The sequence below is a fragment of the Vipera ursinii genome (assembly GCF_947247035.1).
Source record: "Vipera ursinii genome assembly, chromosome: Z".
Taxonomy (NCBI): domain Eukaryota; kingdom Metazoa; phylum Chordata; class Lepidosauria; order Squamata; family Viperidae; genus Vipera; species Vipera ursinii.
The window spans coordinates 125307403-125329387 of NC_139517.1; the positions used below are offsets into that span (position 1 = coordinate 125307403).

Here is a 21985-nt window from a genome sequence, read left to right on the forward strand (position 1 = left end):
GACTTGCACTGAAAGAAGTGACTTATGACTGGTCCTCACACTTACGACCATTGCAGCATCCCCATGGTCACATGATCAGAATTTGGGAGCTTGGCCACCAGGATGTGTTTGTGACAGTTGCAATGGCCCAGGGTCAGGTGATCACTGATTGTGACCTTCCCAGACAGCTTCTGACAACCAAATTCAATGGGGGAGAAGCTGGGTTTGCTTAACGACCATATGATTAACTTAGTGACTGCAGTGATTTGCTTAACAACTGTGGCAAAAATGTCAAGTAACAACCCTCTTGTTTAGCCATGGAAATTCTGCTCCCGATTGTACTTTGTTAAGTGGAGGACCTCTATATTGCCTTTGTTGGAAGCTCCATGGAATAAATCTTGATGATGATGATGATGGTGATGATGATGATGATGATGATGATGTTGGAAGGACCTATACCATGTCATCTAATCCAATCCCTTGCTCAGTTAGACAACTGGCTGTCCAGTCTCTTCTTAAAAACTTCCAGTGTTGGAGCATTCACCACCTCTGGAGGCAGGTGGTTCCACTGGTTAATTGTCCTCACTGTCAGGAAGTTTCTCCTTAGTTCCAGGTTGCTTCTCTCCTTGATTAGTTTCCATCCATTGCTCCTTGTCCTGCCTTCAGGGGCTTTGGAGAATAGCTTGACTCCCTCTTCTTTGGAGCAGCCCCTGAGATACTGGAACATGGCTATCACGTCACCTCCTTCTCTTCGTTAAACTACACATACCCAATTCCAGCAACCGTTCCTTGTATGTTTTAGCCTCCAGTCCCCTGATCATCTTTGTTGCTCTTCTCTTCTCTATGAGGACAACCAGTCATTAAAAAGGAATCTCTATGAGCATCGTTAATCAGAAGAATCTGACTTACTTCCTTTTCTTGCAAGAGTCTGTTCTAGCACAGAGAATGGAAATAAATTTGTTTCACCTCTCTCTTTTCTCCATCCCAACTCTGCGATGTGAAAGGTTCCAGGAACGCGTCCCTCATTATCAGTCTCGCTTGTTTGAATGCTCCAATCAGACCGGGCGATTCATCATGACTGAAATAGTGGATTTTGGCCAGGATGACCTGGATGAAGAAGACGTCATGCTACTGGACACTTGGGAAGAGGTCAGTGAGAGATGGGTGACCTTTGAACCTGCATGCATGCTGCTCCTCACAGACATAATAATGATGATTATTGATCATCGCACAGTCAGCCAGATGTTCAGACTGGATTTGGCATTTTTGTCTACCTATCGAGTCCTTACCAAGGACCTGGGATAGGCAGATGTGGATGTTGGATGGTATTACAGATATCGCCGCAGGATGGAAGCAGTCCCTAGTAAGGCCGCCTTTTGCAATTGACTAATGGCGAATTTGTCAATGCCGATGAGGGTGTTCAAGTGGTGCTCCAGTTGTTTTGGGATTGCACCCAAGGCGCCTATTACTATTGGTACTACTACCCTTGCCACAGTCTTTCTATTTCTATTTGTAGGTCTTTGTATTTTGTTATCTTCTCCAGTTCTTTCTCGTTGTTGTTGTTGATGATGATGATGATGATTAACCAAAGTGTACAGTTGATTGATATCACTGTACCAGGAGATGCCAGAGTCGAAGAAAAATAATTGGAAAAAAATTACAAAATACCACGACCTGGCCATCGAAACTGCACGATTATGGATGAAACGCGTAACAGGGATACCCATTGTCATCGGGGCACTGGGAACTATGTCCAAAAACTTTGCAAAATACATCAAGAAATTGCAGCTTCCTGCAATAACTCCAGCAAAGCTACAAAAAAACTGTGCTACTCGGAACATCTTACATTTTAGGGAGATACCTGGTTGATACCTAGGATGCTGGCAGCAACCCGTGTCAACCATCAGCGCCAGTCAATTTGAGTGTTCAGTTGACTGAGGTTCATGTAATAATAATAATAATAATAATAATAATAATAATAATAATAATAATAATAATAATGATGATGATGATGATGATGATGATGATGATGATGATGGTGGTGGTGGTGGTGGTGATGATGATGATGATGATGATGGAAGGACCTTGGAGGTCATCTAGTCCAACCCCCTGCTCAGGGAGGAAACCCTATACCATTCAAGTGAAATGGCTGTCCAGTCTCTTCTTCAAAACTTCCAGTGTTGGAGCATTCACAGCTTTTCTGGTGTGAATTTAATTTTTCAATCCAAGGTTAAAAGAATGACTAACTTACAATAAACCCCCAAAGATCGCATGAAAGAAATATCTTTCTTTAATATTACAGATAGTCCTTGACTTACGGCAGTTCATTTAGTGACTGTTTGAAGTTACCAAAGTGACTTATGACCATTTTTCATACTTACAACCGTTGCAGCATCAACAAGGATTAAATACAATTGTTTTCCAGATTGGATGTTAGGACTACAACTCCAATAACTCTTAGCCAGAAGGCTAGGCACTGAAGTCCAATTAAGGGATCAGAAGTCGAGCTTATAAACTTTGTTTTAACTTTGTGCCTTTATATATACAAAGGACTTAAGTTTTATTACAACCATTTAGAACAGGGGTCTTCAAACTTGGCAACTTTAAGACTTGTGGACTTCAACTCCCAGAATTCCTCAGCTCAGCCCTTGTTGTGATTCAGGGTCAGCCTGTGGGTTCGGCAGTTGGGTCGGACGACTCAGAGGAGGAGGAGGGGGGTGTTGAAGAGCTTGCTGATGAGAGCCCTAAGCCAGGCCCCTCCCACCTGGTCACGACGCAGACCCAGCTGTGTGAGCCTGACAGTGTGGATGAAGATGACCCACAGCTGGCCCTGTTCAAGGACGCCCAACAGAGGAGGCAGTCAATCAGGAGTAAACAGAGGAAGGCAATGGGGCACCTCGGAAGGAGGCAGAGAGAAGCCACGCCCTGAACTGTATAAAAGGGGAATGCGTGGGAGGGCTGGTTTGCTGAAGGCAACCGCTTGAATAGCTCCTGTTTCATGGTTCGTGTCTTGTTCTGTTTGCTTTTGTGTCCATAAATTTGGCAGCCTTAGTTCCAGCCTCTTGCCTTCTTGTAAAAGGGGTTGTCCCTGCCTTTTCTGCAGGGCCGGTAGCAGGCTGGTACAGAACAGCCCTGTTTTAGAGTGTCACATATATGTAGTCTTCAACTTACAACTGTAACTGACCTAGAATCGTAGTGATAGGTCATGCCAGTCATTAAGCAGGTCACCTCATGATATCACTGATCACAAATGGGCTTGCTTAACAACTGTCACGTTTGCAAACCTCTTTGCAGTTGTTAAGAAAGTCCATTTTATCCAATAGGCATTTTTGCTGGAAACCAGAAGTTGTAAATTACGCACAACCGAGGCTGTTGCAAGTGGACATAAATGTGGGACAGCCAAAATGCAATCCCGGGACCAGAAAGCCCATCATATTCCAAAACCAGGTCAAAAGTTGTTCTAACTTTGACAAGTTGCTAAGAAACAGGTGATCAGTTGAGGAGCATCTGTAATATAGCTTTGGCTGTGATGCGACATGTCCAAAGCTGGCAGTTTCAAGATTTGTCGCACTAAAGCACAACTTGGCTGGGGAATTCTGGGAGTTGAAGTCCATCCATCTGAAAGTTGCCAAGGCTGACAAGCACTAATCCATCATAAAGGCAGTCCTCGACTTACGACCACAATTGAGCCCAACGTTTCTGTTGCTAAGTGAGACAATTGTTAATTGAATTTTTGCCCCATTTTAGCATTCTTCTTGCTGCAGTTGTTAGGTTAAGCGGTTGTTAAGTGGATCTGGCTTTCCCATTGACTTTGCTTGCCAGGAGGTTGCAAAACGTGATCCCTGCGACACTACGACCGCCATAAATATGAACCAGTTGCCAAGCATCTGAATTTCGATCACGTGACCAGGGGGATGCTGCAAAGATTATAACTGTGAAAAAACAGTCATAGGTCACATTTATCACTGCCGTTGTAACTTTGAACAGTCACTAAATTGGGGTTTTATTTATACAGGGATAAATTTAATCTTTTTTAAACTTGGTTTTTAACTTTTGTATTTTTGGTTTTTAATTACCCTGTAAACCGCCCTGAGTCCTCCGGGAAAGGGCGGTATATAAATGTAATAAAATAAATAAATAAATAAATAAATAAATAAATAAATAAATAAATAAATAAATGGACTGTTGTAAGTTGAGGACTAGCTGTATTGCAGTTCACCTAATACCGTGGTGGTGAACCTATGGCACGCGTGCCACAGGTGGCACGCAGAGCCCTCTCTGTGGGCACGCACGCCGTCGCCCCAGTCCTAGGCCTTCAGCTGGCTTTTATAAAACCTTTTCGCTTTAGGCCTCCGCCGCCGTGTGCAAAAAAAAAAAAAAAGGTTCAATCAATCAATCAATATAAATGGAAATAAAAAAAAATTTCAACTTCTTGCAGGTAATCGCAAAGTTGGAATTGATTGATTGAACTTTTTAGTTCCACCCAGTCTGCCGTTACCATCTCAGCCCCGCCCACCCAATGGGCCCCGCCCACCCAGTGGGTCACGCCCACCCGGCACCCGATGATACATAAGTGGTTTTTGGGTTACAGTTTGGGCAACTGAAAGGTTCACCATCACTGACCTAATATGTGTTCGCGCCACCTAGTGGTGACGATAGGGTACTCTTTCCCAGCTTCAAATGAAAAAGCGTCAAGAGAGAAATAGCTCTTTCTAGCTCTTTTTCATCCAAATAACTTCCTTTTTCCCCTTCTTCAGGTTTTCCTTTGGATTGGCAAAGCTGCCAACAGCTATGAAAAGACGGAGTCCATTTCTGCAGCCAAGGAGTATTTGAAGAACCACCCAGCAGGGAGAGATGCAGCAACCCCAATCATCATGGTCAAACAAGGTCATGAGCCCTTGAACTTCACCGGTTGGTTCACTGCCTGGGACCCCTACAAGTGGAGTGTAAGTAACAGTGATATGCTGTTCTTCTGATTGAAAAACCATCTTGTAATCTCCTGAATCTTTAGTAAAAATTGCTCATTGTTTTTTTCTGAATGATGATGATGATGATGATGATGATGATGATGATAATAATAATAATAATAATAATAATAATAATAATAATAAGAAGAAGAAGAAGAAGAAGAAGAAGAAGAAGAAGAAGAAGAAGAAGAAGAAGAAGAAGAAGAAGAAGAAGAAGAAGAAGAAGAAGAAGTTAGAAGGGACCTTGGAAGTCATCTAGTCCAACCCCCTGCTCTGGCAGGAAACCCTAAACCATTTCAGACAAATGGCTGTCCAGTCTCTTCTTAAAAACGTCCAGTGTTGGAGCATTTACCGCTTCTGGAGGCAGGTTGTTCCACTGGTTAATTGTTCTAACTGTCAGGAAGTTTCTCCTTAGTTCTAGATTGCTTCTCTCTTTGGTTAGTTTTCATCCATTGCTTCTTGTCCTGTCTTCAAGTGCTTTGGAGAATAGCTTGACTGCCTCTTCTTTGGGGCAGCCCCTGAGATACTGGAAGACTGCTATCTTATTGAAAAATAGTCTATGAAAACTCAAGGCTTGAGAAGCATGATGGGCAGTGAAGGCAGTTGTGCATAGCCCCATCTGGGGATGGTTATGGTATAGGGGAGATTGCAACACAGCTGTGAAAATAAGATCGGGGTGGGTGGGGGTGGAACGTGAATTGAAGAAAAAATGTAGGTTTAATCATGAAGTAGGCAACCCGTGCCCCATTGGGTCATCATTTCAGAAGTAAGTTCTCACCTAAACAGAGAAACAGAATGAATAAGGCTGGACAAAAAAGCAGCAAGAGAGGGAACCACATCTAATTTCCTGGTGGCTTCCCCATTGAGTTTCTTTGTGGGAATCTGGCAAGGAACATCGGAAATTTTCCTTCATTTCCTCCTTCCCTTCCTCCCTCTTTCTTTCATCTCCCTCCCTCCTGCCATCTCTCCCTCTTTCATCTTTCTTCCTCCCTTCCTCCTCTTTATTTCATCTTCCTTCCTTCCTTCCTTCCTTCTTTCCTTCCTCCCTCCCTCCCTCCCTCCATCCATCCTTTCTGGGCCTTCACATCATGTCCACCATGTAGGATAATTTGAGCCTGGTCTTTTGTGCCTCTTTCCATATGAGATGAGATGGTCCCTAAAATTTCTAAACCAAACCATTTCAGTTCCAAAAGTGCTTTTTCAAAAGGCAGCTGGACTTTCTTGGTTTTTCCTTGAAGACATTTCGCTTCTTATCCAAGAAGCTTCTTCAGTTCTGGCTGAATGGTGGAGGATGGAAGGATTTATATTCTAAGAAGACCAAGTAGAAATTTCCTGACATTTAGTGGAACAACCTGCCTCCAGAAGCTGTGAATGCTCCAATACTGGAAGTTTTTAAGAAGAGACTGGACAGCCATTTGTCTGAAATGGTATAGAGTTTCCTGCTTGAGCAGTGGGTTGGACTAGATGACCTCCAAGGTCCCTTCCAACTCGGTTATTCTGTTCTGTTCTGTTCCGTTCCATTCCACTCCACTCCACTCCACTCCACTCCACTCTATTCTATATTCTTTGCAGTCATCTGGTCGTTAGCATCTGAGGGTCAGTGGTTAGTTCTCTGAGATTTGTTGAGGCCACTTGAGGGTTTATCTGTATCCTGGGGGTCACCCCAATCAGAGTGCAAATGGGCATGGTACCTCTCAGAAATAGTATATTTCTGAATAGTGTTGCATTTTTCAGGTGACTCTGAAGTGACAGATAAACCTCCAAGTGGCCTCAATGACTCTCAGAGAGAGTGCTAACGGCCAGATGACTGCAAGGAATATAAATCCTTCCATTTTCCACCCTTCAGTCAGAAATGAAGAAGCTCCTTGGATGAGAAGCAAAACATCTTCAAGGGGAAAATCACAAAAGTCCAGTTGCCTCTCGAAAGCACCTTTTAAACCACTAGAATAGAATAGAATAGAATAGAATAGAATAGAATAGAATAGAATAGAATAGAATAGAATAGAATGGAATGGAATGGAATGGAATGGAATGGAATGGAATGGAATGGAATGGAATGGAATGGAATGGAGTGGAGTGGAGTGGAGTGGAATACAATACAACAGAACAGAACAGAATAGAAGAATAGAAGGGAATGGAATGGAATGGAATGGAATACAATACAACAGAACAGAATAGAATACAAGAATGGAATGGACTAGAATAGAACAGAACAGAACAGAATACAATGAATGGAAGGAATGGAATGGAACGGAACGGAGTGGAATAGAATAGAATAGAATTAGGAGTAGGAGTAGGAGTAGGAGTAGAAGAGAAGAGAAGAGAAGAGAAGAGAAGGGAATGGAATGGAATGGAATACAACAGAACAGAACAAAATAGATCAAAATAGAATAGAATAGAATAGAATGAGTGGAATGGAATTTAATGGAATGGAATGCAGTGAAGTGGAGTGGAATGGAATGGAATACAACAGAACAGAACGGAACAGAATGGAGTGGAGTGGAGTGGAATGGTATACAACAGAACAGAACAAAATAGAATAGAATGGTATGGAGTGGAGTGGAGTGGAGTGGAGTGGAATGGAATGGAATACAATACAACAGAACAGAACAGAACAGAATAGAATAGAACAGAACAGAATAGAAATAACTTTATTGTCACTTTAAATGTACACTAATCAGCATACATTACAATGAAATTTAATTCCACACAGCTCTCAATATACTTCCAATATACACCTCACAAAGATGACAAAAAATAATAAAAAAATTATGCACTTACTGTACCCACATACAAACTTTGTACAAGTTGCACTTTGCAAGATTTCCCCCCCCAAAAAGCCACAAAACCATTGTAATAGTCCAAATTCAGTGTAATTAAAAGAAGGATACAGTTAATGGGCTGAGACAATATTAATTAAAAGCATCTTCTAGAAGGACAAGCTGGTTTTACATTTTCCACTTCCTTGCCTCTGCAAAGCGCCCTTCAGACTTATGCCTGCAACATTTCTGTATGGCTCAATCTCACCACCCCTTTGTTTTCTATACCATGATCCTTTCTCTGCTCTTTTAGGATGAGAAATCTTATGAACAGATGAAGAGCAGTTTAGGAGACGTATCTGCCATATCAGAAATTACAATGGTGAGTACACCTGATTGACTACCAGAGGTGGGAGCTGGGGGTTGCCCCCTTTCTTTCCAGGAATGTAGGGTCCAACTGAAAAGCAAATGAGTTAAGACAGGGATGTCAAACTGCCAGCCCACGGACCGGATGCGTCATGCCAAAACTGGGCACACCCCATTGCTGGCAATGGAAAAAAAGTCGCAATACGTCGTGACACGTCACGTGACATTGCGAGTTTGACACCCCTGAGTTAAGAGGACACCTAAACAAGGACACGTTCTCCATCAGCATTACTGTTGAGCCATTGAATCTTAGTGGCACATATGGTTAGAACGCAGTATTGCAGGCTGACTCTGCATTACCACCGCCAATAGTTTGATCCTCATCGGTTCAAGGTTGGTAAAAGGAGGGTTGTTGGGGGCAATATGCAAACTATGTAAACCATTTAAAGAGGGCTGCAAAAGCACTGTGAAGTGGTATATAAGTGCTATATCTATCTATCTATCTATCTATCTATCTATCTATCTCTATCTATCTCTATTATCTATCATCCATCTATCATCAATCTCTATCATCAACATCTCTCTATCTATCATCAATCAACTATTTATCTATCTTTCTATATCTATTTATCTATCTATCTATCATCTCTATCATCAACCATCTATCTCTATTTATCATCAATCATCAATCATCTATATCTATCTATATCTATCTATCTATCTATCTATCTATCTATCTATCTATCTATCTATCTATCTATCTATCATCTTGTTGTTGTTGTTAGCTGCGAAGTCGTGTCTGACCCATCGCGACCCTATGGACAACATTCCTCCAGGCCTTCCTGTCCTCTACCATCTTCTAGAGTCCATTTAAGCTCACGCCTACCGCTTCAGTGACTCCATCCAGCCACCTCATTCTCTGTCGTCCCCTTCTTCTATTGCCCTCAATCTTTCCCAGCATTAGGCTCTTCTCCAGTGAGTCCTTCCTTCTCATTAGGTGGCCAAAGTATTTGAGTTTTAGCTTCAGGATCTGGCCTTCTAAAGAGCACTCAGGGTTGAGCTCCTCTAGGACTGACCGGTTGGATCGCCTTGCAGTCCAAGGGACTCGCAGGAGTCTTCTCCAGCACCATAGTTCAAAGGCCTCAATTCTTTGGCGCTCAGCCTTTCTTATGGTCCAGCTTTCACTGCCATACATTGCAACTGGGAAGACCATAGCCTTGACTATACGCACTTTTGTTGACAGGGTGATGTCTCTGCTTTTTAGTGTGCTGTCTAGATTTGCCATGGCTTTCCTCCCCAGGAGCAAGCGTCTTTTAATTTCTTGGCTACAGTCCCCATCTATCATCTACTGTATATCTATCATCAATCATCTATATCTATCTATCTCTATTATCTATCATCTATCTATCTATCTCTATCTATCATCAACCATCTATCTCTATCATCAACCATCTATGAATTTATCTATCTATATCTATCTATCTATCATCAATCATCTACATCTATCTATCTATCTATATTATCTATCATTCATCTATCATTTATCTCTATCATCAACCATCTCTATCATCAATCATCTATTTATCTATCTATCTATCTATATCTATTTATCTAGCTATCTATCATCTATATCTATCTATCATCAATCATCTATATCTATCATCTATCTCTATCATCAACCATCTATCTCTATTTATCATCAACCATCTATCATCAATCATCTATATCTATCTATCTATCATCTATATCTATCTATCATCATCTATATCTACCTATCTCTATTATCTACCATCTATCTATCTATCTCTATCTATCATCAATCATCTATTTATCTATCTATATCTATCTATCATCAATCATCTATCTATTTATCTATCTATATCTATCTATCTATCATCAATCATCTACATCTATCTATCTATCTATCTATCTATCATCAATCATCTATATCTATCATCTATCTCTATCATCAACCATCTATCTCTATTTATCATCAATCATCTATCATCAATCATCTATATCTATCTATCTATCATCTATATCTACCTGTCTCTATTATCTACCATCTATCTATCTATCTCTATCTATCATCAACCACCTATCTCTATATCATCAATCATCTATCATCAATTATCTATATCTATCTATCATCTATATCTACCTATCTCTATTATCTACCATCTATCTATCTATATCTATCATCAACCATCTATCTCTATCATCAATCATCTATCTATTTATCTATCTATCTATATCTATCTATCATCAATCATCTACATCCATCTATCTATCTATCTGTCTGTCTGTCTGTCTGTCTATCATCTATCTAAATGAGGGCAAAGATTGTTGGTGTGGGGCAACAGCCTGACTCTCTGAACTGCTTAGAGAGGGCTGTAAAAGCACTATGAAGCGGTATATAAGTCTAAGTATTGTTGCTATTGCTTTTGCTATTTCTGCTTCTAGAAACTCACCCCAGTTCTGTCCCCAAACCAAGAGCAAATGCGAAATCAAAAGCAGGACCCCAATATCAATAATAAGGTAGCAATAAAGGAAAGTATTGGTAGTTGTAGGTTGTAATGAGGGATCCTTGGTTCTCTTCTTGCAGATGATTTCATTACCCAAACTAGGTAACATCATCAGCACTGATGGGTAATGAAACGTCTGCATGAAAACAACCAAGCTCAGAGGGCACTAGGGACTCTTCAGTAATGGAGGCTCAATGCAGTATGTATGTATGTATGTATGTATGTATGTATGTATGTATGTATGTATGTATTATTATTATTATTATTATTATTATTATTATTATTATTATTATTATTATTATTATTATTATTATTATTTATTTATTTATTTATTTATTTATTTATTTATTAAATTTTTATACCGCCCTTCTCCCGAAGGACTCAGGGCGGTGTACAGGGCAATAAATATCAAAATGTAAATACAAAAGTTTAAAAAGAGATTAAAAAGAATTAAATAATTATGCCCAAGAATACAATACAAAAAGTGTGTTAAAACTTATTTAAAACCAACCCCAAACCCATCAGACCAGGCCAGATTGTTCAAATAGATGAGTTTTTAAATTACGCCGGAAGGAGCGCAGGTCGGGGGCCATCCGGAGCTCAACCATATATGTATGTATGTATGTATGTATGTATGTATGTATGTATGTATGTATTCATCCATCCATCCATTCATCCATTCACTCACTCACTCACTCACTTATTCATTCAGTGAGCATTGGAGCAATATTGTCTGGAAACTAAAGGGTCTCCTACAGACCAAAAGATCCACTCATATTTATATATTTCCGGAAAGGAAGAGAAAATCACACCCTCATACATATGCATAGGTCATAGATGATGTAAGCATAGATATTGATAATTAGCAAGCCTTAAGTTACTACCCTACCCTTCGGCTGGGGCTATCTTCAAGACTGGATTGTGGCCTTAATAAAACGAAAACAGATTAGTTACTTAATGATAGAAATTCAGATAAAGCCTACTGGGAACTGAGCACTTCAAGGCTGCCTCAATTGGCACACATTCCTTCTATTTTTGTTTTTAATCCTGTTAACATGGCTCCATTCTTCCAAGAATTTGTTTTCCTCACACAAACTGTGGCTGTCTTTCCTTTTGGAAGACCACATGCAGGACCGGTGAGCAAGAATTTCCTGATTCATTGCATTTGAAAAAAGAAGAAAAGAGGAAAGGAAAGGAAAGGAAAGGAAAGGAAAGGAAAGGAAAGGAAAGGAAAGGAAAGGAAAGGAAAGGAAAGGAAAGGAAAGGAAAGGAAAGGAAAGGAAAGGAAAGGAAAGGAACATTCTGAAAATCAAAGCTCCAGTCTGTTGCATCAAATCTACAGTATTTCCAGAAGCTGTGAATGCTCCAACACTGGAAGTTTTTAAGAAGAGACTGGCCAGCCATTTGCCTGAAATGGTATGGGGTTTCCTGCCTGAGCAGGGAGTTGGACTAGATGGCCTCCAAGGTCCCTTCCAACTTCTTCTTCTTCTTCTTCTTCTTCTTCTTCTTCTTCTTATTATTATTATTATTATTATTATTATTATTATTATTATTATTATTATTATTATTATCATTATTATTATTTTATTTAATTTGTATACCGCCCTTCTCCCGAAGGACTCAGGGCGGTGAACAGGGCAATACATAAAAACAAGATACAAAAATTAAAAATTATTAAAAAGTAATTAAACAACAGTGCCCGTAAAATTAATGCAGATTAAAAGTTAAGATCCATTTATAAAATCCAACCCCGTCCCATCAGGCCAGGCCATTATTATTATTATTATTATTATTATTATTATTATTATTATTATTATTTTATTTAATTTGTATACCGCCCTTCTCCCGAAGGACTCAGGGCGGTGAACAGGGCAATACATAAAAACAAGATACAAAAATTAAAAATTATTAAAAAGTAATTAAACAACAGTGCCCGTAAAATTAATACAGATTAAAAGTTAAGATCCATTTATAAAATCCAACCCCGTCCCATCAGGCCAGGCCATTATTATTATTATTATTATTATTATTATTATTATTATTATTATTATTATTATTATTATTATTATTATTATTATTATTATTCTCTTAATCTCCTTAAAGTTCTCCATGATGAAGTACTTTTCTACTTTCCAGTATATTGTAATTTTTGCAACAGTTACGTAATCTCCCTTTGAAATGTTGATCAGCCTTAAGATTTTTTGAACTTCGTGCATAATTAAGCACTTGAATTTCTCTATTTTGAGCTCCCAAAAGCTTTGATCGATTCTTCAGACAAAGAACATAGAATAATAGAGTTGGAAGGGATCTTGGAGCTTTTCTAGTCCAACCCTTTGCTCAAACAGGAGACCTAATATCAATTTAAAGAAACAGCTGTCCAGTCGCCCAAACGAGAAACCTCCAGTGATGGAGCACCCACATCTTCTGGTGGCAAGCCGTTCCACTGGTTGATTGTCTTCACTGTCAGGAAGTTTCTCCTTAGTTCCAGGTTGGTTCTCTCCTGGATTAGTTTCCATCCGTTGTTTCTTGTCCTGCCTTCTGGTGTGTTGGAAAATAGTTTGACCCCTCATCTTTATAGGAGCCCTTCAAATATTGGAACACTGCTATCATGTCTCCCCTATTCCTTTTCACTACCCAATTCCTGCAACCATTCTTCATAGCTTTGGCCTCCAGCCCCCTAATCACATGACATTAGCCAAGCGCCTCGAAGGAGCCAGTTTTGCTCAATTTAAATGAAAAACATGAGAATTCATGAAAGGATCAAGGTACTTAATAACAAGTCCCTATTTCATTATTGGGCAGTGTTTTTCAAACTTGGCAGCTTTAAGACATGTGTGAACTTCAACTCCCAGAATTCCTGGCTGAGGAATTCTGGGAATTGAAGTCCACCTATGCTGACTGGGGAATTCTGTGGGTAGAAGTCCACACAAGGTTGAGAAACAGTACCATAAGGATTAGGCAGAAGAGCAGATAAACCCCAAATCCCATGAGTTGCAGAACTTTAATGAAATAGACCATTCTTGATTTACTCATTCCTTCAATAAAAAAAAAATTTCTTCAACCCAGCCTTTGGATTAACTATTAAGCAAAATAAATACACATCTAAGTCAACAAAGATAGGGTGGGCACCACAACGTTTTTCCCCTATCCTTGCCACCAAGCTCAACTTTAGCCAATGTTTTTATAATTATCTTTCTCTGACGTTTGACTTTATTCTCCATTGTTAAAGAAATTATTTGCTTTGGTGTGGTGAGTTATAAGTTTTTAAAGGTTGGGTTGAAGGTGTGGTCAAATGCCATCTTGGTTTCTGTCTCCTGGCGTGAGTTTCACTTCCGTCAAGGGAAACCATTGTTGGTGTAAGGCAGGGGTCTCCAAACTTGGCTCTTTTATGACTTGTGGAGTTCAACTCCCAGAATTCCTCACCCAGAGTGCCTGGCTGAGGAATTCTGGGAGTTGAACTCCACAAGTCATAAAAGGGCCAAGTTTGAAGACCCCTGGTGTAAGGCACTGTGTCTCAACCTTAGCCACTTGAAGACCTGTGGACTTCAACTTCCAGAATTCCACAGCCAGCATGGCTAGCTGGGGAATTCTGGGAGTTGAATTCCACAGACCTTCAAGTTGCTGAGAATGAGAACTACTAGCCCAAGCAAGGCCCAAGCAAGAAGGCTTCCGTTGAGTTTCAGTTCTATTGTATTATATTCCTGATTATTTCTGGGTACATCCAATCAACTGAGATTAACAGAGGTAGATAAAATTCCTCCGCTTAGTAATGAGGAAAACGTCTCTCCATTTCACTAACTTTTCTCTATTTTGTCAGGATCTGAAAAATGCCAACTTCAACCATAGAAGTACAAGCAATAAGCCTGTCACTGCCAATGCAGACATTTCAGAGGCCAGATCAAGTATGCAGGATGACCAAACATTTACTAACAGTAGTAACTGTTACAACGCCAACACACCTTGCCAAGAACCAAATGAGACTGGTACATTTCCTAGAGACCTCCTGATTAACAAGACGGTGGATGAACTTCCGGATGGTGTGGATCCCACAAAAAAGGAGGTAAGATGGTCTTTTCTTTTGGGCATTACACAATCGCGGGTTCATACAATTTGGAAATGTTGCCTAGATGTTTGTTCCAAGAAGCTCATGAACTACATCACAATAGCAATGGAAGAGGAAGAGGCTGCGGCCACGTTTGGGGACTGTTGTTGACTTTTTCAGAAATGGAGCATTTATGGAAGAAAATATTTGTAACTCAGGGCTGAACTGTGGGGTCCTTGGTGCTCTCAGAGCTTGGTGATTTTCTTACAGAGTACTAGTTTGGAAATGAAACATCTGCAAGAAAACCACCAAGCTCAGAGGGCATCAAGGACCCCAAAATTCCTGTTATTAAGCAAGGCAATTATTAAGTCAACTATGACCCATTTTTGCAAACTTTTTTGCCACGGGTGTAAAATGAATCATTACAGTGGTTAAACCTGCTTAAGAGAATCTAGCTTCTCTACCTACGTCCTGGTTGGAAGCCAGCTGGGAGGGTTACATATAGGATTACACACAGGCAGTCCTCGACTTACGGCATTTTGCTTAGTGACCATTCGAAGTTGCAAATGCACTGAAAAATGTGACATTTTTCATTGTCGCAAGCATCCCGAATGTGATTTACGTTCAGATGCTTGACAACTGACTCACATTTATGACCGTTGCAGTGTCCTGGGGTCACGTGATCCCCTTTTGCAACCTTCTGACAAGCAAAGTCAATGGGGAAGCCAGACTCACTTAACAACCATGCTACTCATTTAACAACCACAGTGATTCATTGCAGTAAGAAAAGTCGTAAAAATGGGGCAAAACTCACTTAACAAATTTCTCACTTAGCAACATGAATGTTGGGCTCAGTTGTGGTCGTAGGTTGAGGACTACATGTATCCCAGATAGTGCAACCGTCGTAAGTACATGCCAATTGCCAAGTGCCTGAATTTTGATAAAAATGACCGTGGGGATGTCGCAACGGTCCTACGTGTGAAAAACCTATCATCAGTCATCTTTTTCAGTGCCAGATAATTTGAATGGTCATTAAATGAATCGTTGTAAGTTGGGAATTACCTCTTATTACTTATTTTGTTAGTGAAGGAATAATAATTCACTAAAGGGGGTCATTTTTTTTAATATTCCCTGTGCAGTACTACCTATCTGACGCAGAATTTTGTGATATCTTTGGGAAGACAAAGGATGCATTTTACCAGATGCCTGCATGGAAACAGCAAAATGAGAAGAAACAGTATGGATTGTTTTGAACAAAGGGGTGGTTGGTTGGTGACTCCTGACAACAGGATTGTCTGCAAAGAGGGGGCATAAAGACCAAGGGGGGCGACAAATTTGTCTTAGAAATGTCAATGCAGGTAAGAAAATGATGGGACTTTGGTTGCCTGGTGGGTAAATTCATCATGACTGTTTTGGCTTCCTGACCCAGAAAGAAGATGGATCTTAAAGGGAAGTTTCCTAAATTTCAAAAGGACAATTTTTTAAAATAAAATCTTCTCAAAATCTACCATAGTCAACAACAATCTTAATGAAAATGATTTCCTTATTTTTCTCATCTGGAAAGATAGCACCTCCCCTCCCCCACCCAAACAGAAATGTTCCATTATTTCAGGGGTCTTCAAACGTGGCCCTTTTTTGACTTGTGGACTTCAACTCCCAGAATTCCTCAGGCAGGCACGCTGGCTGAGGAATTCTGGGAGTTGAAGTCCACAAGTCATAAAAGGGCCCAGTTGGAAGACCCCTGCATTACTTGCACAAGAAATATGTGAAAGTTTCTCAGTTGTTTTTTATTTTTTTAAAAAAAAACATTACTTTATTTAGGCGTCCTACGTAAATGGGAGCAAAATGAGGCCGCTCTTTGGAGAACAGTTGGTATACAGAGAAGTTGCATGTGAAAATATTTGACTTACTACTTGTCTGAATTTGGGGTGGAATTGAAGGGAGAAGTGAAATGCGCTGAATAATGCGCTGAATAAAAGTCAAGATGTACTTTTAGATGCCAATCAGAAATGCAGTAAGGACAACGCACACCCATAGTCAGTCTTGCAGATACAGATACTCCTTGAGTTATGGCCACAATGGAGCCCAAATTTTGTGTCCTTAAATGAAACATTTGTTAAATTTACTTTTGCCCCATTTTACGACCTTTCTTGCCACAAGTGAATCACTGCAGTTGTTAAGTTAGCAACACCGGCTTTAAGGGACTCTGCCTCCCTTTGCTTGTTGGAAGGTCGCAAAAGAGAATCACTTGAGCCTCCCCCCCCCCAAAACAAACCATTGCAATTGCCTTAAATAAGAACCAGTTGCAAGCATCTGAATTTTGATCATGTGACCATGGGGATGTTGCAATGGTCGTAAGTGTGAAAAACGGTTATAAGACACTTTTTCAGTGCCATTGTAATTTTGAATGGCCACTAAATGAAATGTTGTAAGTCAAGGAATACCTTTATAAGAGTAGCCTGTTTTGAATGCATGGAATAGTATGTATGAGGATTTTCACTCTTTTGCTGTAAAGAGCATTCCGAAAGATCTAGATACATCCATAAATATTAACAATCAGAAGTATTATGGAAGAATCTAACTGGCTGTTATAGAAGCAGATGCTAGAGCTTCTAAAATTTCTGTGTTTTTCAACCTTAGCAACTTTAAGATGTGTGAACTTCAATTCTCCAGCCAGCTCTGGGAATTGAAGTCCACATGTCTTAAAGTTGCCAAGATTGAGAAACACTGGTCTAGATGTTGCAAAGTAACCACGATATTGATTCACAATACCAGAAATGGGGAGATAAGAAGTGAGTTGGAAAACGTGTAGCAAAGGGAAGCAATGGCCTAATTCTAGGAGTAAATACTAACATTTACGCCTAGCTTGCTAATAATAAGGGGAAAAAAAGATGCCTCTTGATAAATCCCAATGGCATCATTGAAAGAGAAGCAAACATTTGCCTTTGATTGTAGTCTTTGAAGAGTCACATTTAAGAGTCGTGACGGACCAAGATTCTAGTTAAACCTCCTGGGATTCAGGTAACAGGGGACTCTGAAGCACCTGAATTCACAGGTATGATCTTGGCTTGACCAACTCAGAGGTTTCCCAATGCTCAGAATTTTGAGCTATCAGCGGGAACAAAAAAGAGATTGCGAACTTCCATGATTCGTCCAGTAAACATCCATTGTTTTTTTTAATTTATTGAATGTATTTGTCAGCCATCTTGTAACAGAACAATTGCTGGGGAGGGGTGCTATATTAAACAATCAGAATAGAGCTGGAAGGGACCGTGGAGGTCTTCTAGTGCAACCCCCTGCAAAACCAGGAGACCCTGTATCATTTCAGACAAATGGCTGTCTAATTTCTTAAAAGCCTTCAGTGATGGAGCACCCACAACTTCTGGAGAAAGGTTGTTCTGCTGATTAATTGTTCTAACTGTCAGGAAGTTTCTCCTTAATTCCAGGTTGCTTCTCTCCTTCATTAGTTTCCATCCGTTGCTTCTTGTCCTGTCTTCGGGCGCTTTAGAGAATAGCTTGACTCCCTCTTCTTTGTGGAAGCCCTTCAACTATTGGAAGACTGCCATACGTCACCCCTAGTCCTTTTTTTCTCTAGATACTTTTATTATTGTTTTTATTTTTATATTAGATGCTTCCATTCTACCGATAATCTGTCAATCTCCAGCTGCAGATCCCAGAAGATGATTGATGGGAAATTTTTACTTCCAATCCATCTTGAGGGTGTAAATCCAGTGATTTACCATAGGTGGACATAGGAGATGGTGGTAGCAGACCAACAATGACCTATAGATCATGACATCATCGTGTAGATGATAAGACTTACCCTGCCCAATGTCCTTTTACAAATACAGGTAGTCCTCGACTTACGACCACAATTGAGCCCAAAATCTCCATTACTAAGAAGGCAGTTTTGCAGAAGTGAGTTTTGCCCAATTTTTAACGATCTTTCTTACTATAGTTTTAAGTGAATCACTGCAGTTCATTCATTCAATCTTCAAGATGGATTGGAAGTTAGTAACACGGTTGTTAAGTGAATCTTGCTTCCCTGTTGACTTTGCTTGTCAGAAAGTTACGAAAGGAAATCAAATGGACTTCTGGTTTTGCACAGTAGTGCAGCAGCCAAGGGATTTCGGGGCTCTGTGCCCTATGGCTGATTTTCTTCCTGTTAGGGCAGGGGTAGGCAACCTTGGGTCTTTTATGACTTGTGGACCTCAACTCCCAGAATTCTTCAACCAGCCATGCTGGCTCATGAATTCTGGGAGTTGAAGTCTACGAATCATAAAAGACCCAAGGTTGCCTACCCCTAGGGGACCCTAAATGGGCCAGAAGTTGCCCCGAAGAGGCGGCAAAGAAGGAAGGAAGTCCCATGGACCATGGAGAGAAGGTGGTCGACCTGATAGGTCCAGGAGAAGCCTTCCAGAAACCAAGAGGAGAAAGGCTAGTCTAACTTCAGAGTCTAGCCCAAGCTACAAGCATCCGAAGTAAAAAAAGTACTACTTTAAACTGATTGTAAACAACACATTTGAATCTGGGTAGGAACATCAATTTTCTCTATCCTACCTATCAACTAATTTTCTTGGGGGGAAATCCCAAGAAGCAAAAAGCCTCTGAAAGTGAAGGAAGGGGAACTTTGCGCCACCCTTTTACTAATAGAAGTGGCAAATTAAACCTTTTATGGAGGATCAAAACACACAGAAATTAAAGGAAATGAATATAAAACCTAATCTGGATAAGTTTGAAATTGCTGAATGGTTAAGATTCTCATTTTAAAGACAACTGTTTATTTTGAAAATTGAAAAATTAACTGGTGCTAACATCTAGTGGTGGATGAAGACTATGACAGCTATGGCTCTCATACAGGATTTGGCTAAATCTGGAAAAAAACTAATCTGTGCTTGTAACCTTCAACACCAATGGTGGGATTCAGCTAGTTTGAACCAGTTCAGTAGAACCGGTAGCTAAATTTTGTTGAGTTCAGAGAATTGGCTGAACCCATGCTGCTTCTGGAAGTCCGTTCTAGGCCTCGGAGGCCTGGAGGAGGTCTCCTGGGCCTAGAACGGCCTGCCGGAAGTGCATTGATGTCACTTCCAGAAGTCCATTCTAGGCCTGGTGGAGGCCTTCCAGGCCTAGAACTGCCCACCGAAAGTGCGTTGGTGTCACTTCCGGAAGTCTGTTCTAGGCCTCGGAGGCCTGGATGAGGCCTCCCAGGCCTAGAACAGCCCACAGAAAGTGTGTTGATGTCATTTCCGGAAGCCCATTCTAGGCCTCGGAGGCCCAGGCCTGCATCCACGCAGAGAACTGGATGTTAAGTTATTTGAATCCCACCACTGTTCAACACTCTAACAATAGAGAACAGCTGTGACAAAAAAAGAAAACAATCTGGGCTGCAGACAAAGAGAGAATTATAAATTTCAGGGGAAAAACATTTTTGAACTCTCTGGATTAAAAATATCTACTTAACTGTGACTCCAAAGTTATTTTCAGAGAAAAGAAAAACTTGATTCTTGGCTATCATGGAAAATCAGAGACTTGCAGAAAGAACTTATCAAGAAAAAACAAATACCTTTCAAGAGAAGATATAGAAGTTGCAGCTAATTCAAACAACATTGATTTCAAACCACAAAGAAATCCAAAATCACTTTGAAAATATAAACCAATTCATCTCCAATTTAACTTTACAACAAAAAAAATCCCAGAAAACAACAACAGAGAAGAAGCAGATAAAACAGATAACTGAACAAAAATTCTAGGATAGAGACTTAAAGATAGAACCTAACAAAGAAGTATGATTTAACCCAAGTGGAAAAAAATTCACAAGAAATATTGGATATGGAAAAGACAACTTATACTTTAAGACATGGGTAGGCAACCTCGGCTCTTTTATGACTCATGGACTTCAACTCCCAGAATTCCTGAGTCAGCATAGCTATTCATGGAGTTGAAGTCCATGAGTCATAAAAGAGCCGAGGTTGCCTACCCCTGCTTTAAGAGCACAAAACAAATTTGAGGACAAGAAAAAAGAATGGACAAAATGGATTGCAGAGATGTCAGGAACACCACGAGAACTGGAGAGACAACAAATGATAAAAGAAATAGAGAAAAAGAAAAAAAAGATTTTCAACAAACATGAAAGGGCAAAAGCCTCCTACAAAGACATTGTACTTGACTTACCTTCTATATCTACACTAACATTTACAAGAATATGGAAAGATTCTTTGATTCAGCAGAACATATTCATTAAGAAAAGATACTGGGCAAAAGAAAAAGGCTAAAGTGAAAATTAAGAAAATAGAGGATGGGAGCTATCAGGGAGAATATTTAAAAAAGAAACACCTATTTGAATATGGTTAAAGAAACAGAAAGATTTTGGATATGAATTTTATTTTAAGAGGGATGAGCCCCTCAAGTAACATAGTACTCTCTTTTTTCTTCACTCTTATTTTATTTCTTGATATGAGTAATATAAAAAAGTTGGAATGGCTTATATAAAGGAAATGTTATATTTAAATGTGATTGACTTTAAGAAAACTACAATGGATAAAAATGTTTTGAATAAAAGTTAAAAGACTAGATGACTAGATTTATTAAATGGAATATTTAAAGATTAAACATATTTTTAATCATGGTAACAAAGAACAGAAAATTTTTCGAAATAAACATGTGTATTAGCTTAAGAGGAACATGTATTTTAAGTAGTGTACTATCTTTTTATTTTTCTTTACTCTTATTCTTTTTCCTTTTTATAGTCTTATTTATTCCTTAAGAAAATGTTGGGATGGATTACATGAGAAAAATAGACTTAAATAATTAAATGTAATTAACTTTGAGAAAATCTTAATCAGTAAGAAAGTCTTGAACATTGTGGGAAAAACAAATGTAAACAAGAACTGTAAACAGAATCTATGATGAGGCAACCAAAATGATTAGATAGAAAAGAAATATTATATTGATGTGATTATTATCTGTAGAAATATTAGAAAAAAAATTATACCAACTGTTATCTATCAAAACAACAAGAATTGTATTAACAAGGTTGGCAAAAGAGAACTTTATGGGAAAAAGAGAAAATCAAGTAAAGCTATTGCGTGGATTATAGATCATAGAAACTAATTGTTAGTGAATGTTTTTAAATGTAAACCCAGACAACACACTGTTTACCAAATATTAAATGCTTATCTTTAAAAAAAATCAATAAAATATATTATAAAAAAGAAAGGGAATCAAATGATCTTAGGATACTGCAATTGTCATAAATATGCATCAGCATCTGAATTTCAAACACATAGCCATGGGGATGCTGTGATGGTCATAAGTGTGAAGAGCGATCATAAGTCACCTTTTTCAGTG

At 39.5% G+C, this 21985-nt stretch overlaps 1 protein-coding gene across 1 annotated transcript in view; it reads left to right on the top strand.

The window, feature by feature from the left end:
- Positions 1-20355, top strand: part of VILL (villin like) — a 68976-nt gene extending 48621 nt beyond the window's left edge. Inside the window, exons 16-20 of the mRNA XM_083376980.1 lie at positions 984-1128; positions 4737-4925; positions 8019-8087; positions 14414-14656; positions 15778-20355. Of these exons, the coding sequence (XP_083233106.1) occupies positions 984-1128; positions 4737-4925; positions 8019-8087; positions 14414-14656; positions 15778-15891 (760 nt within the window). The 3' untranslated portion in view covers positions 15892-20355. The remainder of the gene's footprint in view (positions 1-983; positions 1129-4736; positions 4926-8018; positions 8088-14413; positions 14657-15777) is intronic.
- Positions 20356-21985: the final 1630 nt, after the last annotated feature.